At 46.4% G+C, this 24859-nt stretch overlaps 2 protein-coding genes and 1 long non-coding RNA gene across 11 annotated transcripts in view; 1 reads left to right on the forward strand and 2 right to left on the reverse strand.

Annotated features, from left to right (window-relative positions):
* mapkap1 (MAPK associated protein 1) overlaps window positions 1-11257 on the forward strand; it is a 35373-nt gene extending 24116 nt beyond the window's left edge. For both annotated transcript variants that reach the window (XM_064309162.1, XM_064309163.1), the window contains 4 exons: window positions 204-344; window positions 1575-1712; window positions 7653-7750; window positions 9643-11257. In XM_064309162.1, the coding sequence (XP_064165232.1) occupies window positions 204-344; window positions 1575-1712; window positions 7653-7750; window positions 9643-9765 (500 nt within the window). In that variant the 3' untranslated portion in view covers window positions 9766-11257. The remainder of the gene's footprint in view (window positions 1-203; window positions 345-1574; window positions 1713-7652; window positions 7751-9642) is intronic.
* LOC135240043 (uncharacterized) overlaps window positions 1-18915 on the reverse strand; it is a 33973-nt gene extending 15058 nt beyond the window's left edge. For 3 of the 5 annotated variants that reach the window (XR_010325563.1, XR_010325562.1, XR_010325559.1), the window contains exons 1-3: window positions 18684-18915; window positions 17684-17888; window positions 11974-12135 (exon numbers count right to left, since the gene is read on the reverse strand). This is a non-coding gene — a long non-coding RNA (uncharacterized LOC135240043). Of the gene's footprint in view, window positions 1-8366; window positions 9076-11973; window positions 12136-17683; window positions 17889-18683 lie in introns of those variants that run through there. The other 2 variants (XR_010325560.1, XR_010325561.1) reach the window with 2 other exon arrangements.
* Window positions 18916-20442: 1527 nt separating this feature from the next.
* Window positions 20443-24859, reverse strand: part of LOC135238901 (GTPase-activating protein and VPS9 domain-containing protein 1-like) — a 35933-nt gene continuing 31516 nt past the window's right edge. For all 4 annotated transcript variants that reach the window (XM_064307058.1, XM_064307057.1, XM_064307056.1 and 1 more), the window contains one exon: window positions 20443-24753. In XM_064307058.1, the coding sequence (XP_064163128.1) occupies window positions 24607-24753 (147 nt within the window). In that variant the 3' untranslated portion in view covers window positions 20443-24606. The remainder of the gene's footprint in view (window positions 24754-24859) is intronic.

The raw sequence follows: 24859 nt of genomic DNA on the forward strand, positions 1-24859 counted from the left end.
AAATATCATTCAGCAGGAATATAAAATTGCAAAATAAAACAAAGTACATTGGAATATGTTCTGTACCATGTGACCACTGAAAGTTGTGATGACGTCTGATAGGCCTAGACGAGCTGGGTGCCCTCTTCTCACCGTCAGGCATTTCTGTGTGTCCTGGTGTTCTGATATTCACGGTCACTGAGCGTTCTGTTTCCCGCCCCCAGGCTCCAGGGGGGAGGAGAGCTCGGAGGAAGACCCGCCCATCGACATCACCACCGTGCAGGACATGCTGAGCAGCCACCACTACAAATCCTTCAAGATCAGCATGATCCACAAGCTTCGCTTCACCACCGACATCCAGCTCGGTCAGTGCCTTCCTCTCTGTCTGAGCCCGGCTCGGTCAGTGCCTTCCTCTGTCTGAGCCCGGCTCGGTCAGTGCCTTCCTCTGTCTGAGCCCGGCTCGGTCAGTGCCTTCCTCTGTCTGAGCCCGGCTCGGTCAGTGCCTTCCTCTGCCTGAGCCCGGCTCGGTCAGTGCCTTCCTCTGTGTGCCAGATCAGTGACCAAGACATGAGCACAAGATTTAAAGCTGAGCAGCCCAGGACAGTAGCAGTTTTTAAAAAGAATGAGGCTTGAGAGAGGCTTTAAAAATGGTTTAAAAAAACCAATCAGCAGACAGAGAGGAGACGCTGAAGCGTGCACACGGCACGATAAGAGAAGAATGAGGCGGGGCGGTGGGGTTCATTAGAGCGCGGGCAGGTGGAGAGCAGCAGAGATGGATGCTGTGCGGGGTGACCTTGGCTGGGAGTGGGGAGCGGCTGATGTATGTGCCGGCCTCTCCCCGTGAAGCGGGCGGGGTCTGTGGCGCTCGCGTTCGCGGGAGCCCCGGCGCCTAGCGGAACGCCGCGATAAATCAGCGGACGCTTCGGGCGCCGGTCCTGCTCCGCGTTCCCTCCCATACCCCCCCCACCCCCCACCCCCCGCTCCACCCGACTGACACGTCATCGCTGCCGAGTGGCTCTCCTGACTTCTGGACCCTTCCTGGCCAGAACCAGGATTCAGCCCATTATACACATTTAAGTTCTTCCTTTGAGTGTAGGCTGCATGTGCAGTGAGAGCCGTGGTTAAAGAGAAGGCCACTTCTGGAGAACCAGTCACACATTTTTTCTCAGGGTGTACATCGTGCACAGAGAGGACCGAACTGCACTTTTGGTTTTACACCTGAACAGATCATATGTGGGAGTTTGGGGGGGGGGGAAATCTGGTGTAGTGCACAGACGGCGTGTGCAGTGGGAAGGGACAGATTGTTTTTTGTATTTATAGAGTCACAGTTTCTCCTTGATCATGACATGTTTCTGCAAAACTGTCTTTCTGCCTATTTTGGTCTCGTCCTCTTGTTTTCTTGTTCGGTTGGAATGCAGTAACTACCATCTGCCTGACTTGTTTGTTGACTAAATAAAGGCACTTTAAAACTTGGCTCTTTCTCTCGGTCTCTCTCTATCCCTCCCTCTTTCTTTGCTGTCCTTCTGTCTCTCTATCCCTCCCTCTTTCTTTGCTGTCCTTCTCTCTGTCTCTCTCCCTCTCTGTTCTCCCTGCAGGTGTCTCTGGGGAGAAGGTGGAGATCGACCCTGTCACTAACCAGAAGGCCAGCACTAAGTTCTGGATCCGCCAGAAGCCCATTTCCATCGACTCGGACCTCCTGTGTGCCTGCGACCTGGTGGAGGAGAAGAGTCCCAGTACGTGGCCCTCTCCTTTCTGCGCTCCGCTTCAGGGGAGGGGCTTGGGTCATGTGACACAGCTCTGCTGGCCATATTAACCCAATTATTTATTTATTCCTAAATTTGGAATTGCCAGCTGAGACTCAGGTTGCTACCTGCACACCTGCAGAACTCTAGCTGAAGTATGTGTTCACACTCCGAGACTATTTCGCAACCTACAGGCCACGCAGTACTACAGGAGAGCCAGTGACTATTTTACACTATACAGGCCACACAGTACTACAGGAGAGCCAGTGCCTATTTAACACCTTGCAGGCCACACAGTACTACAGGAGAGCCAGTGACTATTTTACACCCTACAGGCCACACAGTACTACAAGACAGCCAGTGCATATTTAACACCTTGCAGGCTGCACAGTAGTACAGGAGAGCAAGTGACTATTTTATACCATACAGGCCACACAGAACTACAGGAGACAGTAATTATTTTACACCTTACAGTCAACACAGCACTATAGAAGACATCCTTAACTGGATTTCCCATCTGTGGTCAACCAACCCCCTCCCACTATGACACAAACACACACACACACACACAAACACACAAACACACACACGCTTCCTCAGTTTTCCTGTTCTCAGTGCATTAGCGGCGTGTCTGTGTGATGGTTATCTGTGCAGTGATGTATGAACAGAGCGCTGTTTGAAGAAATGAACAGACAATCTAGATCATGAGTGGCGGCCTTATTTGGGCCCTGGGATAGGACATTTATAGGCAATCATGAGCCATGATAAATCTACAATAGATAGAGAATCAATTGCTTCACCTCAGCTTGCTTGGAGCCAAACTAACGTGGAATAACTTTGAAGTTATTTTATTACTGTCTGTGTATTTTGTTTTGTTTTTTTACATCGCAAGTGTCTTAGCAACGTATGGGCTGTAAATTCTTAAACTGCAGAACCAAAAGTGAGATGTAAAAAGTTCCACGTAATGCATGCTATTTAACGCCGTCTGGCAGAACAGTCACGCTGCACAGCGGAGACGCACCACGACCGGTCGCTATGACGAACGTCATTTCCACATCACCTCGCTTCTGGGCTGCACTCGTTCTCTTACTGTCTCACTCTTTGCCATTTTGCTCTGACTCAGTCTCTTCCCCCTTTCGTTCTCGCAACACTCCTCTCTGTTTCTCATCTCCCCATTTCACTCATTCTGGCCCCTTCTCTCCCTACTCTCTACGTCCCTCCTTCTATTCCCTATTCTGCTCTCATAGTCTTCCCTCTCTCTCTCTCTCCCCCTCCCCCTCCCTCCCTCCCCCCCTCACACTGGCAGTGTTTCCCCTCCTGGTTTTAATGGTGTGCACTGCGTCTGAGCGCCGGGGCTGAGCACCGTGTTAACCTGCTGATTGGCGCTGGGCCTCCTCCCATTACAGGCCCCTCCATCGAGCCGTTCTGCGCGAGTGCTTTAGGGAGACAGCGGGGAGATTGATGAACGCCCGGGCTAATGCGCTCTAACTCGCACGTGCTGGGGGAGGTCTCTCTCTTTTTCTCTCTCTCGCTCCTTCTCTTCCCCTCCCCCCCCTTTTCTTTTTTCATTCCCGTCTTTTAACCTTTGACCCTCCCCGCGCCCCCGTCGCTGGCTGAGCAGCTCCGAGGCGGTCGGCCTTTTTTCTCCCTCGACGGAGGGGGTGGGGGGGGTGCTGTCATCGAACGGGATGGGGACGGGGTGCCCTTTCATCTGCTTTTAATTCCCACACCGAGCCCTCATCCCCGACGAGCCCCCCCCCCGCGCAGTGGGGCTGCCACTCTTACTGCGTTCTGAGTGTTCGTGACGGGTCCGGTTTTCGTCCATAGTGCAAGGCAGTGGTGCAGTTTGTAGGTAATAGCTGGAGGTAGACGGTGTTCAGTGACACCTGACTGCACACTCTGGGGAAACGCGCCTCAGGCAGGGCACTGGACGAAGTGGTGAACCGTGGAAATATCTTCTAAACTCGAAACTGTTAACATGTTTATTTTATCATTTTTATCCGACTCACATTTGCCCTTCTGCGCTATCCCCGTATTGTCCATTTAAAGTGAAGGTTCAGAGCCCAGCTAAACAGTGCCTCCTTAATGGTGTACTGAGAAAGCCCACATGTACAGGCGGACAACATTTTGACCCAAAATGAACCTGTATTTGGGTTTAAATATTACGTCAGACATCGTTTACATCATATGTAGAACACTGGGGGCCATGAGCCTGAAGGTTTCCTTTTTATTATTATTTTGCCTGGCAGCCATTGCTCTGTGGGTGTGAAGGTAACACTTTGACTGTCCTTGCCACCTCACGATTGTCTTTAAAAACACAGTAGCCTTACTCAATGGGGCTGTGGGTGTCCCATTAGTCCAGGAGTGTCTCAGAGGTGTGTTGGGTGGCCTGGAGAGAAGACTCCCGAATGCCCTCACCCAGAATTTGACAGTCCTCCAAAGCAGAAAGGGGAGGTAACAGTAAAACTCCGAAACCTCAGACAAGGGCTTGCTATCAGATGAGCAGAGAGGTGAAGGATGGATTCATTGGCATTTAAATGGGGAGCACATGTGGCTAAAAATGTAGCCCTTCCCCCCTCCTCCCCACTAAGGACATGCAATCCCCAGGGTGTCCACCCCGGCTGTGGGACTGCTTTAATCAGTAACCCCGCCCCGAGTCCCGCCAGGATTCACCGTGGGATGCATGCTGGGGTTCACTCTACAAACGCATCCCAGCATGCACTGGGATACAGACCAGACCAGAGGCCCCTTAAGCACATATCTGATTGGATGCTTCTGAATTTGTAAAAAGGGGTCTGGTTAAAAGCTTTTCTTTTACTTTTTAAAGTTTTTTTTTTCCCTTTTTGCTTTCCCCAATTTTAATTAAATTACATTTTTTAAGTTTAATTTGTTTCTGGATGTGCAGCAGTCCAGTTTTCACCATAATGCTGATATATATATATAACTGCTGTGCAAAGATGTGGTTTATGCAAGGCAGTAAATTTCACAGAGGGGCCTTTCTTCCGTTTCATTATTTAATTACGGCATGAAATAAAAGTGCAGAAACCGGGAAACTCCCTCTCCTCTGCGTTCCCTCTCTCCTTCCTCAGTCTGCGTCCTTTAAAGCGTAAACAGGTGTGGCTTCGCCTCAGGCTCCCGGTGAGCTGGATCGGCAGCCATGTTAAAAGGGGCCTCGTCCGTCCTGTGGGAAGTGCAGCGGACTGTCCGTCGTCTGCCTTCGGTCTGTGTGGATGTGACATTTGCAGGGCTCGCATTTGAAGGCAAGCAGCGACGTGATTGATGAGGTACAGACAGTGGGGGGGCGGGGGGGGGTAGGAGCTGTATGTGTGGAGATGGTGCTCAGAGCATTTTGCTTTTTAAAAAAATAAATAAATCTTTCTCCCTCACCAGTTTGGAATGAACAATTGCGCCAAATTTGAATTCCACCTGCACAGGGAGGATGGTGGCTAATGGCACAGGGTCCGCAGCCCTGGCCTTGGAGAGCCACAGGGGGTTCTGGTTCCCTGGTAACTGGAATCGGTGTGCAGGACTTTTGGCAGAAATCGATCTCCGTAGTGTTTTACGTCGTACGCGTGGGGAAAACGTTGGGAGTCATTCTCGGCCTCTGATCCGTACTCTGACACGGATCGTGCGTCGTAAACTGCGACCCTGACCAGGCTGACACTGACGAGAGATCCGTCCTCCCAAACTCTGGGAAAGTGCTTTGCTTATAAGCCAGTGGTCAGTTGCCACCTCTGACCAACCGTGTAGCTGGGGCTCCACCTGGAGGCGGCAGTTAAAGCCATCTCCACAGTCACTGACCTGTAAAGGCAAAAACTCGCTAGGGCTCCACTGGAGGACTCTGGGCAGAAATAAACCTCAGGATATCTAACTCGCCTTTCCAGAAGTCCTGTCTTGGGTGGTAAAGCGAGCGGTCTTGCGTTCGCTTGTTTTTTTCCCGCTCTTTCGTCACCGCGCCGATCGGGTCCGTGGAAAGCCGCAGCTGCGCCTGGCGAGGAGCGAGCTCTAATGACGCGCGACCCTGCGGGAGCTCAACCGGAAGGCGGTGGTGAACCTTACAGACGACATCTCGCCCCGGGTTCCACCAGTTCGTCTTCGCCAGCCTGTTCCAGAGTCCCCATTCAGAGTACAGCTGGCTAATTGCTCAATATCGCACTGTTATTTGCATGCAAAACTGCGGCCCACATCTTAGTGGAGGGGTGGGGGTCAGTGTCACTTGAGGACGGCACATTACTGTGGTTCAGTGCCCAGGGGAACTTGCGTCATTTCTGTTTTGTACACATTACTCATTTATACGACTGTGAGAATGCTAAAGCACTTCGGGGTGAATTACGTTGCTGAAGGGCACTGCAGTGCAGTGGCTGTGCCTCGCCTGGGACTCGAACTTGCAACTCCAGCCCGCGAGTGTCTGTTTACCCATCCGGTCCGTTTCATTCCTTCTTTTTACCCAGTTCTGGTCTGGTTTCTCTCTTTCTCCATGTGAAATGCCCAGTCGTGCTCACGGGCCCGTCCCATGTCTTTGGGGTGATCGGTTTAGCGTGTATCCTGTTCATGCACGAGCCTCGAGCCACACGCTATCTGCTGCTCCAGCCCTGTATTGAGATTTAGCCACACTGTTGTTATTTAACTGTGATTAAAGTAGGTGAGCCCGGGCCTCTTGCTTTCCACTGACTGTGGTGCCAGCGCTTGGGGTAGTGCTGTTAGCTCTCACTCTTGGGAGAGCCACAGGCTGTGCAGGTTTTTGTTGTTACCCAGCACTTTGCTGATTAAAATGGATGATTACACTGTTAAATCACCTGGTATACTGGGTCTAACCTGGGAAAACAACAACCAGCAGAACTCTGTGGCTCCCCAAGGGTGAAAGATCATACCACTGGCTTTGGCGCCCTCAAGTTAAAATGGAAGGTTGCAGGTTCAGATCCCAAGGTGGAAACATCTGCTGCATCTTGCAAAACATTTTTACATTGTATATTGCGTAAACCGACTATCACTGATGGCCTAGAAATCGCTTTAAACGTCTGATTCAACATTTAAGCTTCACTTTGAGTTTCCTGAGCGTGCCCACTGGCTCGTTTGATTGGTGTTGTGTTGGAGGAGAAACGGCAGCCATCGAGATGTTAACGGCAGCGGCCACAGTCTAAATTAGCGACCGGTCGTGACGTTCCCTCTCATTATGCGTGTAATGGGTAAAAGCCATGCAGAGACTGGGATGAACAATCATTTAAATAATGAGCTTTTTATGGAAAGACTGATTGCATAAAAGCCTTTTTTTACTTTTTTTTCTGCCAAAAATCCATTAGCCGGACCCATTTTCATTTCCGAAGACCGTGATGCATTGTCTTTCTGTGGAATGTTATTTCTCAGAGAGGGGATCTGTGCCACGTCAGTCTGTTAAAGAGCAGCAAGCCAGACACTGAGAAGGGAATCTAGAAGACCAGTGTAATCGGAGTAATTATTTACAGCAAAGCAGATACCGGACTGTAGCACGATCCTTTTGAGAATGGGGGGAAACATTTGTACGTGAGCTCTCTCTCTCTCTCTTTTTTGAACCTCCTAGTTAAGGCACGTTTTAGCACAAATTAAACCGTCAGTCTGGACTGCAGGTTTATTGACTGGATATGCAGTCGATCATATACACTGATAGTTTCTTACTATATTGGATTGTTTTGCTTCGTAGCAAAGTGTCCGATATTGCCAAATGTTGAACTGCTGGCTCAAGAGTGGAAATCGTATCCCGTCGTGGAGAAGCTGGGATTTCTCTGTTAGATTAATAGATTAGTTATTTGTGTTTGATTGTCTGTGGCATCTTTTGGTGGATGCACCACGTTTGTATCTTTTACAGAAAAGAAATGATGACAGTGGTCCACAAAAAACCGTAATGGAGCAAAAGAAAGTGAAAAAAGAAATAACATCTCTCTCCTCTCCCTGCAGGTCATGCCATATTCAAGGTCACCTATCTCAGCAACCACGACTACAAGCCCTTGTACTTTGAGTCTGATGCGGCCACAGTCAATGAGATCGTACTGAAGGTGAATGAGCACATCTCTGTGCCTCTTAATTACACTGTGTGTGTGTGTGTGAGCGCGCGTGTATGTGAGAGAGCAGGCACGCATGTTACTGTGTGTATACTTTTGTGTGTGTGTGCTTGTGCTTGTGCAATACATTTCCATTTGTACACATTATGGGAAGTCAAACACACAGACAGACAGACCGACACACACACACACAAACACATCCATCAAGACATCCAGAGTGCATTTTAAAACTTAAATTTGATTCCACACCGCAGTATATTACTCCTGTTATTAGCTGCATGAGCTTCACTGAAAATCTTCAGGATGCCACTGGTCTGCATTGTGTGTGTGTGTGTGTGGCTGGCTAGGCTCACAGACAGGGTTATTTCAGTGTATGAATTATCCATGCATATCAGCACACAAAGTGAGTCTAAGCAGTGCACTGAGAGAGCATTAATTATGAATGTGCCAAGGCTGTTTTATTCAAATATGAAAGTTCTGTCTCTGATGCAGGTTTTTAAATTTTTTTTTAAAGTCATCTCTCCTCTCACCTGTCCTTACACCCACAGCAAGCCAATTAGAAGGCCCACAAAACAGAATAAAATATAGTGGATTAGATTTTGTTTTAATAAATAGAATGATCTGTCCTTTCATCTTTTCAAATCCCCTCAGTCTGTAGATTTAGTTTAACAAATCTTTCACTGAGAATATGGCCAGCAATAGTTTTGCTTATAAAATTTTGAAATAAACTTTAGTCTTACGCCTGTCCTACTGACTGATGCAAGGGCCCGAGTGAGGCCCAAGTTTTTGTACATTTCCAAAAAAAGAAGTGGAAATGTGCGTGGGTATATTCAAGAGAGATTTGCCAGAGCTTTAAGCGAATAGTTGGCTGCATGCTTGCAAAAAAGATTTATGATTTGTGATGTTTTCTCCCTCTCCACGTAAACACAGAGGTATATTGGCTGGGTTTCGATGCCTGTGTTCCAAGCCGAGATTTACCGCCATCTAGACTCGTCTTTACACGCCGACGGTTATGAGACCGCCGGATGATAAGAATGCTAACGCGCAGTGCTCTGCGTGAAGGCAGCCAGGGGGCGCTATTTCCGGGTGCACTCACTGTACTGCGGAGTGAAGAACAGATGCACCCTGCACTCCCATTGGCTGGTCACGTAACGGCAGCTCTCCTTTAAAAGCGCCGTTTTATCGCTCGTTATCGTTTGTTCCTTCATCCAATGTCCAATTTTTACGTCATGTTCCGTTGTCTTACTGGTCGTCTGGGAGGAAGAGAAAGAAAAAGTTGTTTTTCTTCTTCTATTCCCAGTCACTGTATGTGAAATCCCCTAAAAAAAAAAAAAAAAATTTAACCAAGAAACCAAGTCACAGCAGTGACCAGCAGTCCTGCATGGAGGCTAATATAAGTCGTTCATTGGCTAAAGGGTCCACACACTTTGTTTTCAAGGTCTTAATTATAGTTGCTCATTAAGTGGAACCACAAATACCAGCAGACACTGCGGTCTTCCTGGGCTTGAGTTTCACCTGCACCTCTGATGAATAAAGATCTCCCACATCTGACTTTTCACATGCAAAAACACACACATTTTGGTCAAGAACTTTGTCAGGAGGCTGAGTGAGTGGTGATTGTTGTATAATAAGAGAGAACTCTTCCCTGGCCAATCGGTGACGTCGGTACGTTAGCCAGTCAGTTAAGGGCCGGGTAGAAAAGAAAACCAGCAGCACCACTGGCCTCCAGGCCCAGATATGAGCGTCTTCACCTTCCTCATCTTCATCCCTGCTCCACGGCCAAGATCATTCTTTTTTCCCCCCCCTCTGCTGGTTTCAAGCACAGCTGAACTGGGTTTGAAAGTAATGATGAAATGAATGAGCTTTAAAAAGGTGTGCTTTTACAGGTGAACTACATCCTGGAGTCGCGGGCGAGCACCACCCGGGCCGACTACTTCGCCCAGAAGCAACGCAAGCTCAGCCGCCGCACCAGTTTCAGCTTCCAGAAGGAGAAGAAGGGCAACCAGTAACCCTCCCCCTCTCCCCGCGTGGACCAAAGGGCGCCCGTGTTGAGCTGGACGGACAGACGTACGAACGAATGGGCAGATGGAGGAGGCGGAGCCTGGAGGAGGAGGGGCCAAGCACAGAAGCTGAGAATGCATCCCCCCAGGAAAGGACAAACCTGACCGACCTAGCGCGGTGTGAGGTTACGGTCACAGTTCTCTGCCACAGCGCCCCCTTTTGTCAACATGAGGATCTCCACCCTCTGGATGCCATATCAGTGCATAGACAGTTCATTATTATTGTTATTGTTATTATTATTATTACAAGTTATTTTTTATTTTATATAAAAAAAGACATCTGTGGAGTACAAGCAAACGCACATAGCACCAGAAGTGAACCAAGGATTATGGTGCCTGTCCTCAATTTCACGAAACTGCGTGGGAAAGAAAGGCGGGAGGGGGGTGCATTTCTGTGAGCGTGTGTGTGAGTGTGTGCGCCGTTGCCAGAATCAGTCGGTGAAATCCACTGGCTGCAGACGGGCTTGCACATGAAGGCGTTCCCCAGGCAGACAGTCGCGGGGTGCACAGCGCGGTTCCATTCAGACCACACCCTTCACCCTGTACGCGTTTGTGATGCGTAAGCTTTATCGGGACTCCTCCCACAGTCCTGCGCATAAAGGAACGGGCCTTGCGTTCGGTATTTGTAAATAGCTGTTCGATTCAGGGTAAACCAACACGACGAAACTTGCTCTGGCCATAGTACTTCAGTGCCTGAAACAGTACAGTAGGGTGTACATGTAATGCCAGTTTTGTTTTTGTATTCGCAGAAGTGTTAAGGTTTTTTTTTTTTTTTTAAACTGCTTAAGGAAGGCCGGCAGTTCCAAACCTGTAGATCGGAGAAGAATCTTAATCGTGTACAGAGTAGGAAATGCTGTTCGGCACGGACGGGAGGAATACTGCAGTGAAATGAAAGGTTTTTAAGACCAGGAGAATATTTTATGTACTGTGATAAGTGACTCTACACTGCATTGTATGTATTAAGTGTAAGATGTGGGGGGGGGTGGGGTGGGGGGGTGCCCTGTCTGTCAAACAGATTAAAACGTTCGTTCAGGCTGACCAATCAGAGCTAGTCTAGAGAATGTATGACTTTTTACAGAAATGTTTTTTGCTGTTAAGACACAATTATAACGCTTACCCATTTCTGCGGTTCTTTATTTTGTTTATTTGTTACTTTTTTCCCCGATGCTGCTGAATGACTGAATGAATGCATTTCAGGGGGGTACAGTTAAGAGTAGTTATTTTATTCAGATCCAATCCTTAGACTCAGGGGTTCTGTTCAGCAATGTTTGTCAATTCGCTGTTAATTTTCTCCTTCTCCCTCTTTCCCTCTCTTTTTTAAATGGAAAACTGACAGAAGCGCTCCACGCACCTTTTTCTCAGATGTTGGTAGACGGCTCAAATTTTTTTGGGAACTGCTTAGGTTTCTGAATGAACTGCCCATTAAAGTCATTTCAAGTGATCGGTTGGCAGGCTCTCTTCCTCCTTTATTCCGAGCGTTGAGCAGGTGCTCGGTGTGCCCCGAGGACAGGACAGCAGAGTCCGTGGACCCAACGCGTTCAGCCAGGACGTTTCCACACGCGAGCACAGATCCAAACGAACATTATTTACATCAGCCCTGGCTGTGGGTCTGGACACCAGAGCTACCCACAGTCTACCCAGGGTGTAATGCACACCGCTCATAAATCTGAAGCGGGTAATAGTCCTATTCAGGTCGCCAGGGTTTGTGATGCTGACGATCGTGATTTATCCATTTAAGATCGGCAGAGCTTATAAGCACAGGAAGGCTTGTTTGTTTTGCATTCGTGGTCAGTTACTGCAGTAACTTATACAGATCGTTTCTGGAGTGCCAGTGCATGGTTTTTGTGACCACAGATTACCCTAGCTCAGTTGGCTAAATATACACCTGCCGTACAGACCAACACCAGTTCAGCTGTATATAGACCAACACCAGTTCAGCTGTATATACACCAACACCAGTTCAGCTGTATTCACTCGTAGGTTAGATGACAGTATAATATTTCATATAAGGACACGATAACAGTCTTTGTGTCAATGACGAGCTCATCAAGGAGCCTAAACAGGCTAACCGTAATGCCAGACCACACCAACGACTGCGCTAATAAAATAGCCCAGAGCGTTAGCTAGCATGAGTTCCACAAGTTGAGAGGGACCTACCTGACTCGCCCCGGGTTTAGACGCGCGGTCCAGGGGCCCGAGGGCGATGTGACCTGGCGTGAGAGCCCCGCCTTCGGCGTCTCCCGGCTCCACGCGGCACGCCCGCTGGACTCCGTGTCCCAGAACCCCACGCTCGCTCGCTCACTCGCTGCCGGGACAGACCTGGGAAAAGGCGCAGGTGAGTGAGTAAACGCGCTGCGCTGATGGCGCGTGCTCTCTTCCGCTCTCCAGCCGTTAGCGGCTAGCACAGCACACCCCACTGCCCGTCAAACGCTTTCTGAAAGTGCAAAACTAGGAAAATCTTATTTGTTCTTGTTCTCTATTTTTCGGTTTCAGTTTCTCCCCCCTCAGTTTTCCCCTGATTTAGAACAACTGTTCCTTCTGCAAATTAATCTGAAAGATTCAGTTGGTCATTTTCAGGGTATACTGCATGTGAATGTTTTCCTGGTTTATGAGTGAAGTGTCCATGTATACTGTATGGGGCGATATAGCTCAGGAGGTAAGACCGATTGTCTGGCAGTCGGAGGGTTGCCGGTTCAAACCCTGCCCTGGGCATGTCGAAGTGTCCTTGAGCAAGACACCTAACCCCTAACTGCTCTGGCGAATGAGAGGCATCAATTGTAAAGCGCTTTGGATAAAAGCGCTATATAAATGCAGTCCATTTACCATTTACCATTGTGTCTCAGTGTTGTTGAGAAACACTGTCACTCGAGCCTCCCCAAATTAATTGACCTCAGGTTGGGTCGTTCTTCCCCGTCAGAAGCGTGTGGCGCAGACAGACTGATCCGGGATCAGCGGTCCAGGCGCAAGCGGGTTTGATGCGTTATAACTGCAATGCACCCTAAAGACTGAACGGGCGTGAAACCCGCAGCTTTGGCTCCTCGGCTCCCCCTGGTGGTGAATTCCCCTAAGGGCGTCTGACTGGAGGGAAGCCGTTGATTGACAGGCCTCCCGTACACTTGCTCTGCACCAGGGGTCTGCAGCCCTGGTTCTTCCAGAGTTGCAGGGCGTGCTGGATCATTATTACTCAGCACTTAATTGCTCAATTACAGCAGTTGATTACACGGGTAATTTCATCTTGTTTCTTGAGTCTGAATTGGCTGCTGATTTTAAATGGGGGGAAAAATAGCAGGTCAAGGGTTAGCAAGCAGGGTGATACCGGTTTTGGGATTTAACGCCGACTTCAGCTCTTAATTATTTAATTAGCTCAATCATGTGATCTGACATTTTAGATACTTGCATTGGCAAGTCCGTGAATCAAAGATGATTTCTGTTTCCCAATATCACACGTTTCAAAATGATCTAATGTATGCGTGAACCGGTGTTGGGGTATAGATCCCATTGAATGACTGAGCGGGGGTAACTGGTGGAAGCCAAACCTGCAGACCCCGGCTCTCCAGGAATGGAACTGGCGGCCTGGCATAGATGCACAAGACAGTGGCACGTCAGCCGTGACATTAAAGGCTTCTGCCTGACCCCACCCCCTCTGCCAATCAAGCAGAAGGACAAGCTAGCCGGCCTGTGTCCTTTCAGCTCTCACACGCCCGGGGGACTTCAGGACGCCCTCACGAGCCTCCCAGCCCCACGGCTCTCTCTCCACCGCTCGTCACGGCTCGATTTAAATCGCCTGCCCCTTTTTCACCGGCGTGTGAAGCGGCTAAAAACGGTAAACGAGTCTTCCAACTAATGCCAAAACTGAAGAAAAAGAAACAAAGCATAAAGGAGAAGTTTTCATGTTTTCATGAGTTGAGTCAACTTTTTATTCCCCAACTTTCCAAAGCCGGCAGAAGCGTTAAGAATCGTCCTTATCAAAGTGCATCGGGCGAGTTTTATGGCTTTTATCCTCAGACTTATAAAACCACCCACTTCCTCCAGATTGAATTATATGATTACACAGCGAGCATCCATAAAAAGAAATGAATAACCTCCGCACTCTCCACAGATATTTCTCTTCTTATTATTTTATCTTCCAAGCACAGTGACCAGAAAAACCTGAAACTCTGCAAAACAGGGTGAATAAAATTAACTAATGAATTAACAGATATTGTGGCTCATTAATTAGGGATTACATGATTAGGCTACTTGCTGCACACAGGCTAAGCTACAAGGCAGGCTACATAGCGTAGTTTACCTGTCAAAGAGTCTCAACATAATTGTACATATGCAAAGGCCTACTATCAATAGCAAACTTTCACCAGCTAAATTCCCAATTAATCAACACTGGATTTGTGGTACATGAATGGGAGTGAATGGGACTAGTTGCCTGCGTGCCAGTTTAGTCACTGATGGATGTGAACACATAGCCATGGTGAGAGAGCAGGCAATGGGGGGGGGGGCATGCTTTGTGCACAGGGGGAAAGGAGTCACTCCGAGTGGACACTGATCTATGGACGTCTGCATACGGGCTGTCAGCGTATATAAATTACAACATAATTAGAGCGTTAAGCATTGTACCTCAGTTGCTCTTCACGTCAGCTGGTAGATCTAATCTGTGATTCAGTCTGCTCTGTCAGTCCAGAGTTACAGTATGGAGCTACAGCTGTACAGAAACTATTAGAATGTTGCCATTTTCAGATTCTGGTCTATAAATGGATAACAGGTCAAATGTACGGAAGTGACCCTGGATATAGTTGTCTGCTAATCAAATAATGCAGCAAGAATCAGAATAATGTGCTGTGAAACTGGAACATTGTAGGGTGATGACTTGAGATTTGAAAGCTATTTGACATTACATTGAAGTACAGCACTCTCTTATTCAGAGCCAGGAGAATGATAAGTGCATTCATTTACAGTGCAATCCATACGTGTTTGAACAGTCACACAATCTTTGTTCTTTAGGCTCTGTGCTCCAACACGCTGGATTTAAAATGAAACCATCAATATGAGGAACTGTGTATAAAACCGGCTGTAATTCCTACCTGGATTACCCGATACGGATGTAAACACCCCCCAATTAAAGCTTACAGCCTGCACTTGAACCTCATGCTCATTGTTTCATCTCAAATCCAATGTGCCGGAGCATAGAGCCAAAACAACAAAAACTGTGTCACTGTCCAAACAGTTACGGTCCGCACTGTACATAAGCAACAACACCAAAGTGGGCCAACACAACACTCCCAGACTGGCAGGTGTAAATCAAGCTTGCGCCTTTAAATGGGCGTTTCTGTTTTTTTGAGTTCACGAGCGTATCCATCAGCCCTTTATTTCTCTGTTGATGCTGCTTTTACGTTCTTTTGTTTCTCGTTCTCCTCTTCTCTTCCCCCTGGCCTTGTCTTAAGGAGTTCTCAGGAGAGGGGGAGACTGCACGCCGTCCTTACCCGGCAATTAGCAAAGTTTGGAGCAAATGACAATATCTGGCCCTTGAGGAATTCCTCGCTGTTATGTTTCTCTCTCTCCCTCTCTCTCTGTCTCTCTCATTACTGGGCTCACAGACCGGGTTTGAATTCTGTAGTGAATTCAGTTCATGTAAATAAAGTCACTCTAGCGCCTCATTAAATGAGTTAATTAAAGCCACCGCCTCTTATCCGGAGACACTAAATTGCTGATAATTCTTTAAACAGTTTTTATTTCAAACGTCACGCTTTAACAAAAGAGTGAAAACTGGTATCGTCTATTTTCAGCACTCTCCTGTTCTTTTCATGTCGGTGAATTTTGGTATCCATTTGACGACAAGACCTGCAATTCAAGTATTACTACAAATGTTTGACAGCGTTAAGTACTATAGCCTACTTCTCACTATAAAGAGTCTGGTTGAGATTCCTGTTTAAATAAAGCATGCATGATCTGAATCCAGTCTGCTAACTGCTACTTTCACAGGAAAGACAAAACATTTAAACATAATACAATTCATTATTCATTTTCCAAGTGGATTCCCTCGACTGTACAACTTAAATAAAATATTTAAATAAGGGAGGCAGTACGGGTCATGTGTCTTACTGAAAGGCAATATACACTACAGCATATAGCAGCATAGAGCGTATAATTCCAACAGTACCCAGCCTGATGGCTAAAGCTAAACAAGGCTGAGCCTAGTTAGTACTGAAGCTAAGCATACCTGGGCTTGGTTACTACTGAAGCTAAGCATACCTGGGCTTGGTTACTACTGAAGCTAAGCATACCTGGGCTTGGTTAGTACTGAAGCTAAGCATACCTGGGCTTGGTTAGTACTGAAGCTAAGCATACCTGGGCTTGGTTACAACTGAAGCTAAGCATACCTGGGCTTGGTTACAACTGAAGCTAAGCATACCTGGGCTTGGTTACTACTGAAGCTAAGCATACCTGGGCTTGGTTACTACTGAAGCTAAGCATACCTGGGCTTGGTTACTACTGAAGCTAAGCATACCTGGGCTTGGTTACTACTGAAGCTAATCATAACTGGGCTTGGTTAGTACTGAAGCTAAGCATACCTGGGCTTGGTTACTACTGAAGCTAAGCATACCTGGGCTTGGTTACTACTGAAGCTAAGCATACCTGGGCTTGGTTACTACTGAAGCTAAGCATACCTGGGCTTGGTTACTACTGAAGCTAAGCATATCTGGGCTTGGTTAGTACTGAAGCTATGCATACCTGGGCTTGGTTAGTACTGAAGCTAAGCATACCTGGGCTTGGTTACTACTGAAGCTCAGCATACCTGGGCTTGGTTACTACTGAAGCTAAGCATACCTGGGCTTGGTTACTACTGAAGCTCAGCATACCTGGGCTTGGTTACTACTGAAGCTCAGCATACCTGGGCTTGGTTACTACTGAAGCTAAGCATACCTGGGCTTGGTTACTACTGAAGCTAAGCATACCTGGGCTTGGTTACTACTGAAGCTATGCATACCTGGGCTTGGTTACTACTGAAGCTCAGCATACCTGGGCTTGGTTACTCCTGAAGCTAAGCATACCTGGGCTTGGGTAGTACTGAAGCTAAGCATACCTGGGCTTGGTTACTACTGAAGTTAAGCAGGGCTGGGTTGATAACTGCTTGTATGGGTGACCTTCCAGCTGCTGAAAGTGCTATTGGTCACCAAGCAGAAAAACCACAGCCCACAGTGCAGTTCTGGGCTGTAGGAGCTGTCTAATGTCTCAGCTACTGATCCTGACACACTAAACCAAGATCCTGACTCTATGTGGCCATTACAAATTTGATGGCACTCATTGCAGCAAGGAGGACTGCCTGGTGTGGCAGCTAAATTTCCATCCTGACTCTCTCAATATGACCACATAATCCTCTCCATTTAACGGGCTAAATAAATCTCATCTCTCTCCACCTTGGCTGATTTGTGAAAAGCGTTCTGGAGCAAAACGGCTGCCACGCATCACAATCACATTGAAATGGAAGGTGCCACAGGATATACATTTATTATTATTATTTAATAAATCTTATTATTAAAGAAGCAGTGTTTCTGCCACGCCCTGTGACAGCCTTCCCTCTTTCCCTGCAGGCCGTATTTTCAGACGTCGGGACTGGGCATGTCGTCATTACCGTCTCTATAATTAGGTAACCTGAGATCTCTGATGAGGAATAAAGACGCACCGCCGGCTCTGATAACGAGCCGAAAAAGCGGCGCTTAATTAGGACGCGAGCCGAGGCAGCGCCGTCGTCAGGAGAGAGCGGTGCGCTAACGAAGCCGAGCGACCGCAGAGCGCTCCCGTCTGCTGCACTTTAAGGGGGCGGTTAAAAGGTTAGCGCCCCGGGGACGGAGGAGTGCTCGCCTGAGACTCTCACCTGAGACGCACGGGGGAGTCCTGATGGCGTGGGTGCGAGCGGGGGCAGGTGGGGAGCGGGTTGTTTGCCACTGTCGCTGTATGTAGGCCTCCGACGGAGATGTAACAGGGTAGTGCGCTCCCGTATCAAACTGTTTTACACGCCCCGCCGCCGCAGAGGTGCTGCTCCTCTACTGTAGCAGCTGTTAGATATTGTTTTTAATGATCTGTGTGACAAATAGAGTAATTATTATTACTGTTGCTGTTCGTAGTCGTACAGTATCTGGGAGGCTTGCACATGGTTAACCCACATTAACGAAGACAAACTAAACTAATTCCAGCAGAAATCGAAACACTTAATTCTATTTGAAATGTGTACCATACAGTGATTGTCTCAAAGCTATTCAATTAGAAATAGATATGCAATCCACAAATGGAAATATGCAGTTACCGTGGCCTTTTATTCCTCCCATAATTGCAATTCATACTGAAGATGGAATTTAAACTCCAGTGAATTCAATCTGCACTCAGACAGTAGGCCTATTCGACAAAATACGTTCATAAGAACATTCACATTAAATACATATACATTAGGTGAAAACAGACCACTCAGCCCATCGTGACTCATCATTTGGCTACAGTGTACGTTTTCACTCAAACCCTAACAAAGCACATTTCATTCAACAGCTACAGATCTTGTTAAGCTGCCAATTGATAGAATCAGGTGTGTCAATTTAGAGTTGAAATGAAAATCTCCAGGATAGTAGGCCTATTGTAGATATCCACAGGAAGGCCTTGGCACCCCTGGTCTAAAAAATATACAGCACTGCCTCAAGCCTGGACATGAATACTCCTTCAAGTTGTCTCTGCCTCCACTACACGACTTGGCAATTAGTCCCACGCAGACAACTTCATGTGTGTAAAAAAAAAACACTTCGTGGTTATAACTGGGTATTAAAACTCGAGACACAAACTAAGATCGGTCAATTCGGTGAAAACCAGCAGTAGGCTAGGCTACGCACCTGTTGGCGGAAAACTGGACGCATTCGGTGGAATATGCGATTGAAGGCGTAATAACACGGCTAAGGAAAGCCACAGAGATGTGAGCTTTAAAAAAAATCATAGTTTTCGTCAATATTCGTACGTACAAGTCCTACTTAAAATGATTTATTATCTTCCCGCTCAGAGCCGCTTCCAGAGCTTTCCACAAGGTTCCTGACCACCCTTCCTGACCCCTCACGCTTAATTGTGATGACTAGTTAGTACCGAATATCAGTAGACTGATTGGTTGCAGACACACGTGATTTCGTCAGGTGATGTGTGAGAAACAGTCTTTATGGTTAGTTTATTTATTTATTTATTTATTTTAAATTTGTATAAGTATAAATATATAAAATGTATATAAAAAGTAGTAAGTGAACGTTGTCCTGCAGCTGATGTTATTATTTATCTACATTTTATGTAAATGCTGCTTTGGCATACCGTGCTTAAGTGTGGTCAAGGTAATAGGCATCTGGGGGAGAGAGAGAAATAGAGTTGTCATTTACACGTTTCTGTGACAACTTTTATTGCAACTGCATCGTAAGAAATACATCATCCATGCCTGGTACGCATAACTGTGTTTTCTTAACACAGAAACTGAACTACAACTTTAATGGTTTCCGTACTTAATTCGCACTGTGTGTCTGCAATTCCACTCACTTGTACATCAAGCCTCGAAAAATGTTTCAGACAAAAGGGCAGAGTCTCTAGCCTATCTTTTATCTCTTTCAGGTGTTTTCAGGTTGTGATCGTTCAGTTTCCGGAGTAATACGAAACTCATTACATGGTAAGCCTGCCATCTGCAGGCGAAAGATGGCTTAGCAGCCACCACCCTGAAAAAAATTACATTGATTCAGTTTATTTAGGGCAATGTGATCTTTGGTCAACATGTTTTGGTTACTTTTTATGATCAAGGACTGATGAAATGAAAAATTATAAATATGGAAAAAGGTTAATCCATAGTTAAATATGCCATACAAGTGCATGATATTTTTATACGGTCCATGACGTTAACACGCACACCCACGCGGTAGCCATGGTATCAACGTTCGTATGGGTGCAACCTAAAATTCTGGCCTACTGTTTAACAGGGTACCTCACTCTGTTTTTCCCACAACCAGTAAAGTATCAATTATGGAAGCCAAGTAAAATACCCTTTTTGTTTGGGGAGTGTGGTTGCAGTAATTTGAATGGAGGGGTGTATTCAGGATGTATTAATGGGAACCATAATCAGTGTCCTTATTTGGCAGATGGCTGTATGCCAAGATGAGAACAAAAGTACATTTTATGCATTGTGTCACTGAAGCTCTGATTCTCTGATTGGTGTGCCTACAGGCCTAACAGGTTTACTGAAGGGTAAAACAGCCGTGTCCACACCCTGGACACAAACCCCAAACCCTGGCCTCAGTGCGCCACATGGCCCCCACAGTAGCATCAGTACTTCTGCAGATCAGTGATCTTCGTTCCTGGTCCCGGTGGGCCACAGGGGCTGTGGCTTGTTGTTTTTGTCCTAATATCAGTAACCAATCCAGACCCGAGAAACCAGGTGAGCCCAGTTAACTGTGTGAAGTCGGCTGCTTTTATTGATCAATTAAGTGTAGAGCCACAACAAAACCAGCAGACCCTGGGGCTCTCCAGGACCAGGAACGAAGATCACTGGTCCAGATCTTTGGAGCTGAATGAGGACTACAAACAAATTAACAAATCAATTGCAGAACAAAAGACAAGCACACAGCCTGGTAAGGTTTTGTTTTAATGAATCCATAGAACGATATGGTGCATTAATCACAAGATGGAGAATTTTACTCCCCTTTTGTGTGCAGGATTGTGCAAGCTTAAACATGGACATTAGTTTAAAAAGAAAAAGAAAGGTTTTCAGTTTCTCTCTCCAAAGAATAATATGTGTGAACATGTCCATTTCAATTCAGTGAATTTTGGAAATAAACTGAAATTAATTTCCTTAATATTTCCTCATAGACAGACATTCATTCAATTTGTGAACTGAAATTTATTTTCTCAAAATGATTTATATTAAAACTATTGCTCCTGACCCTCAGGGATAGCAAAGATGTATATGAAAACCCATTCTCCCAATCACAGCTTTGAGGAGTGTGTTCACACGCGTACACAAGCAAACTGGTTTCACTCTGGTTTGGGGACACTGCAAAATGAAGCGTGTGGATGTACCGTTCAGCTCGCCACTTAACCTACACATAACATCTTGAGCATTTTAAATAAATAATAAACTATTTTGGACATTTTTTTTTCCTATTTAAGGTCAACATTTATGAGGATTCAGCCTTTAATATAACGCAGGGCACAAGGTCAGCTTGAGTGCAGTGGCATCGTGGTGGTGAACACAACCTCTGTCTCAGAAACAGCAAGTCGACAAGATTTATCGACCCGTTGTCCAGACCGTTGGAAGCCTGCGCTAGCCAGCTGCAAACTCAGCTGAAGTTACCTGTTTTAGACCTTATTCTTCAGTGGATCTGTAAATATTATTACATGAACAGTGTTATAAAAATAGCCACAGACAGACCCCAGTGTGGCAGACTCAGGCTACAACACAGCTCTGTCTGAACTGCTTTGCCCCTTGAGACACCAGCACATTACTGCAGATTACTGAATTTCATTTAAACATATTCAAAATACATATCGGACCCAGGCTGGTCAGGAAGTCATTTCTTTACTGAACGAGTATATATCTTTCACAGCATCTCCCCACAGAATATGTACAAAATACACCCCGAGTATAATTTACACTTAATAAGGAATATTCTAAGAACCCCTTTCCATTTTAAGGATAGTTTACAAATGCACATGAAGCCTTTATCCCCTCCAATCACAGGCCATTTATGTCAGTGGGAAAAAAAAGCATTACAAGAACATTCCAGAACTATACTACCTCATCTAGCTACCTCTTACATCCTGACAAATTGCACAGGTGAGTTTGAAAAAAATAAAGAATTCAACATGAGAATGCATTTCGTAGAAAAAAAATCGCTTAATATCAGAGGTCTAATCTAAACTGTACACCTTAGGTGAACTGTACAATCTGCATACAATATGCTCGAGGGAGCGAAATGCATCTTTTTAAAACAGCCTAGAGGAATGTAGAGGATTTCTGTGAGGTAAGCCTTTGCACTGCCGCTCGATCTGGAGAGCTAGCTAAGAGAACAACCTTATTCCGGAATTCCGACCACACTGACCCTTTATACAAGGCGCATTTGCATTTGAAGAAAAAGGCCACAGACGCTACAAACTGGCGCCGCGATCCGGTGGGGAAACCCCGTTTGTGAAACAGACCGATAAGAAGACAGAAGAACGGCACAAAACAAAGAAACGCCTTCAAAAAGAGGAACGACCCTATTAAAGCAGGAGCAGAGGATAAAGGGGGAAGAAATAGAAGGGAGATGGTGATCAGCACATGCACACAGACCCTGTCTCCATCGTAAACCGCCCAGTGGCCAAAATACACCTACTGTAGCCGGAGCTATCAGGACACAACAATCCCATTGGTAGCCCACTGGTAGGTAGAGTGAATCTGATAATCACCTTTCCTGCCCAGATATATACACTAACAATCCATAAAGGGAAAGCTTTATTTAAAAACGGTCGTTCGGCCTCTGAGTATAAAATGCCTGAGTGTCAGTTCATTTCATAGTTTGATTACACGCCCCACAAAACTTCAATAAGTTTCACATCTTAAATTTTGTCAGTAGCTTTACATATTCAATCTAAGAAAGCTTTACTAATGAAAGGTTTTTACACTTCTCAAAGGAACTGTAACTCACATTAGCGTCAACACCCTCGATGAAATCAGTTTTAAACCCCGTATCTACCGCCTGTGAACACTGAACACAGGGCCACTGATTGGCTGAGCTTTCCAACATACAGCCAATTAACTGAGAGGGATAAACGAAAATCTGAATGCAAACCATGGCACAGAAATGAAATAAGTACAGGGGAATTTGCATGTTGTGCTTCGCCATATGGGACTACTGAGAACAATTTTAAATTTTTTTTTAAAAAGGGCAAATCTGTCCAGCCATTCAAAGCCCTCTCACGTGACTGAGAATTGCCCGCCTTCAGGTGCTGTCCAGTTAGGCTGCTCCTGCTCACAGCTCCCAGCTGTGCTCTAGAGCTCCACAGCTCTAGTGATGGGCGACAGGTTTACCAACTTCAAAATGGGTGGACCTACCAGGCCCCATCTGTGACCTACTGTCTCACATGAACCAATCAAATGACTCCACCCTCAAATCCTGACGCGGGGACCGGTTTGGTACAGTTGAGCCCCACTCTCCCCATCACTGCCCCAATCCTCAAGGAGCACTGCTTCTGGAACCTTCGGAAATGACTTCCTGTCTCTCTGCATCACATCCTGTTCTAAATGCTCGGAGATCATTACATTCATTTTCGTTCACTTTGTTTGCAAGATTGCTACTTTCCCGTTCATTTAATTGTCCACCCTTTTCGAAAAAAAAAATGAAAAAAAAGTGAACTCATTAACTTCACCCCTTCAGCTCCTGCTCATTTTAACTCCCAAAATTGGTAATAACATATACAAAATAACTTTCCACAAAGCCAAGCATCAACAAAGTGTGACAAAAAAACAAACGAACAAACAATAAATACTTCCTATAAAGAAAAGGGTCCGTACAATGTATGTGCGTGGAGGAAGGAACAAGTCAAACCATCAGTGACGGTACAACCTGGTTTTCTACTCTGGGAAAAGGCTGCCCAGTTAAACCGTATGAAAACTGTTCTTCAAATGGACGTACTGTTGCGTATGCTCTTAAAACTGACCCCAGAGAGAAGCAGACCCAGAAAATATAAGACCTTCCGTAGAGAGAACCGGAGACGTCGGCTGGCAGGAATACCTGATACCAGCCAGGGTTGGGAGGTCAGTTCAATTTCAATTCAGTCAATTTTCAAAAAAAATGTAATGAACATTTGAACAATTCATTACACTTGTTCAATTCATTTCCTGAACTGACTGTACTGAAACTCCAGTACTGCCACATAAACGCAGGTGACTGTTCTCTCTGCAGTCTAAATGGCAGTAACCTGCGGGCACTGGGCTGGGAGGACTGGGGGGCCTTTCCAGAAAGTTCCGTTGGCAGAACAGCCAACACCGGCGCAACAGACCCAGCTTACTGCACGACCCTGGCCGACTCCCTGTGCTTCAGGGGCCGATCTCAGAACACAAAGACCCAAAAAAAACAACAAATAAAAAAACCCACAGCGAACGCGGTTTAAATCCCTCCCTGCAGAAAAGAACAAGAACCCTCAATCACCTGGAAGATATGTGGTGCCTTTTTTTTTCCTGAGTCATGTGACATATACACACATCGTCAGGTCGGGTTTGTTACCACACAGAAAATCTCCAACAGACCCGAGAGAAAGAGAAGAAAAAAGAAAAAGGGTAAAGTGACTTCTGATTCACAGGTTCGTTTCTCTCTCTCTCTTTTCTCCATTTGTCACTTTTTGAAAGTGAAACCTGTTTATTTCTTTAGTTTAATTTATTGACCCTCTTTTTAAAATTTTTCAACGCCCCCAAAAGTGCCGAGGCGTGGGGTCGATTACATCCAGCCAGGAACTGGATCGGACCACAGCTCTAAAACCGAACTTTAAGGCCGTGTTATTCAAGGCTTAACACATATATTTTTTCTTAGTTTCACTCGAATGTAAAAAATAAAAAAACAAACAGTGAATATACTGATGTTAAAAAGGCTAGGTACTAAACACTGGGCCCAGGGTCCTTGGACTGAATCCCCTCAACGCTCTATGTACAGATATACAAACTACGGTGAGTCTGAGGTGGCCCTGATTGGTGGATCCTGCGGGGGATTGCTGGTAAGCCCCTCCTCTTGCTCCGCCCCAGTCTGGGTTGGGCGCGGGGCTTCACTTGCGGTCGCGGTCGTCGATGGTCTTGATGAACTCCACGGCGGCGGTGAACTGCATCCACCAATAGCATTCCTCCCCGCTGAGGCGGCTGGCGTAGAAGTTATTAATGTACTGCACCGTGGACAGCAGGCAGGGCGGGTTAGCCTGGGGGGGGGGGGGCAGGGGGCATGGGTTACTGCTGCCGAACACATGGGGAAATACAGGTGCGTGTGTGTGTGTGTGTGTGTGTGTGTAAATGACTAAATGTGCG

This window comes from Anguilla rostrata, chromosome 14 (genome assembly GCF_018555375.3).
Source record: "Anguilla rostrata isolate EN2019 chromosome 14, ASM1855537v3, whole genome shotgun sequence".
Classification (NCBI taxonomy): domain Eukaryota; kingdom Metazoa; phylum Chordata; class Actinopteri; order Anguilliformes; family Anguillidae; genus Anguilla; species Anguilla rostrata.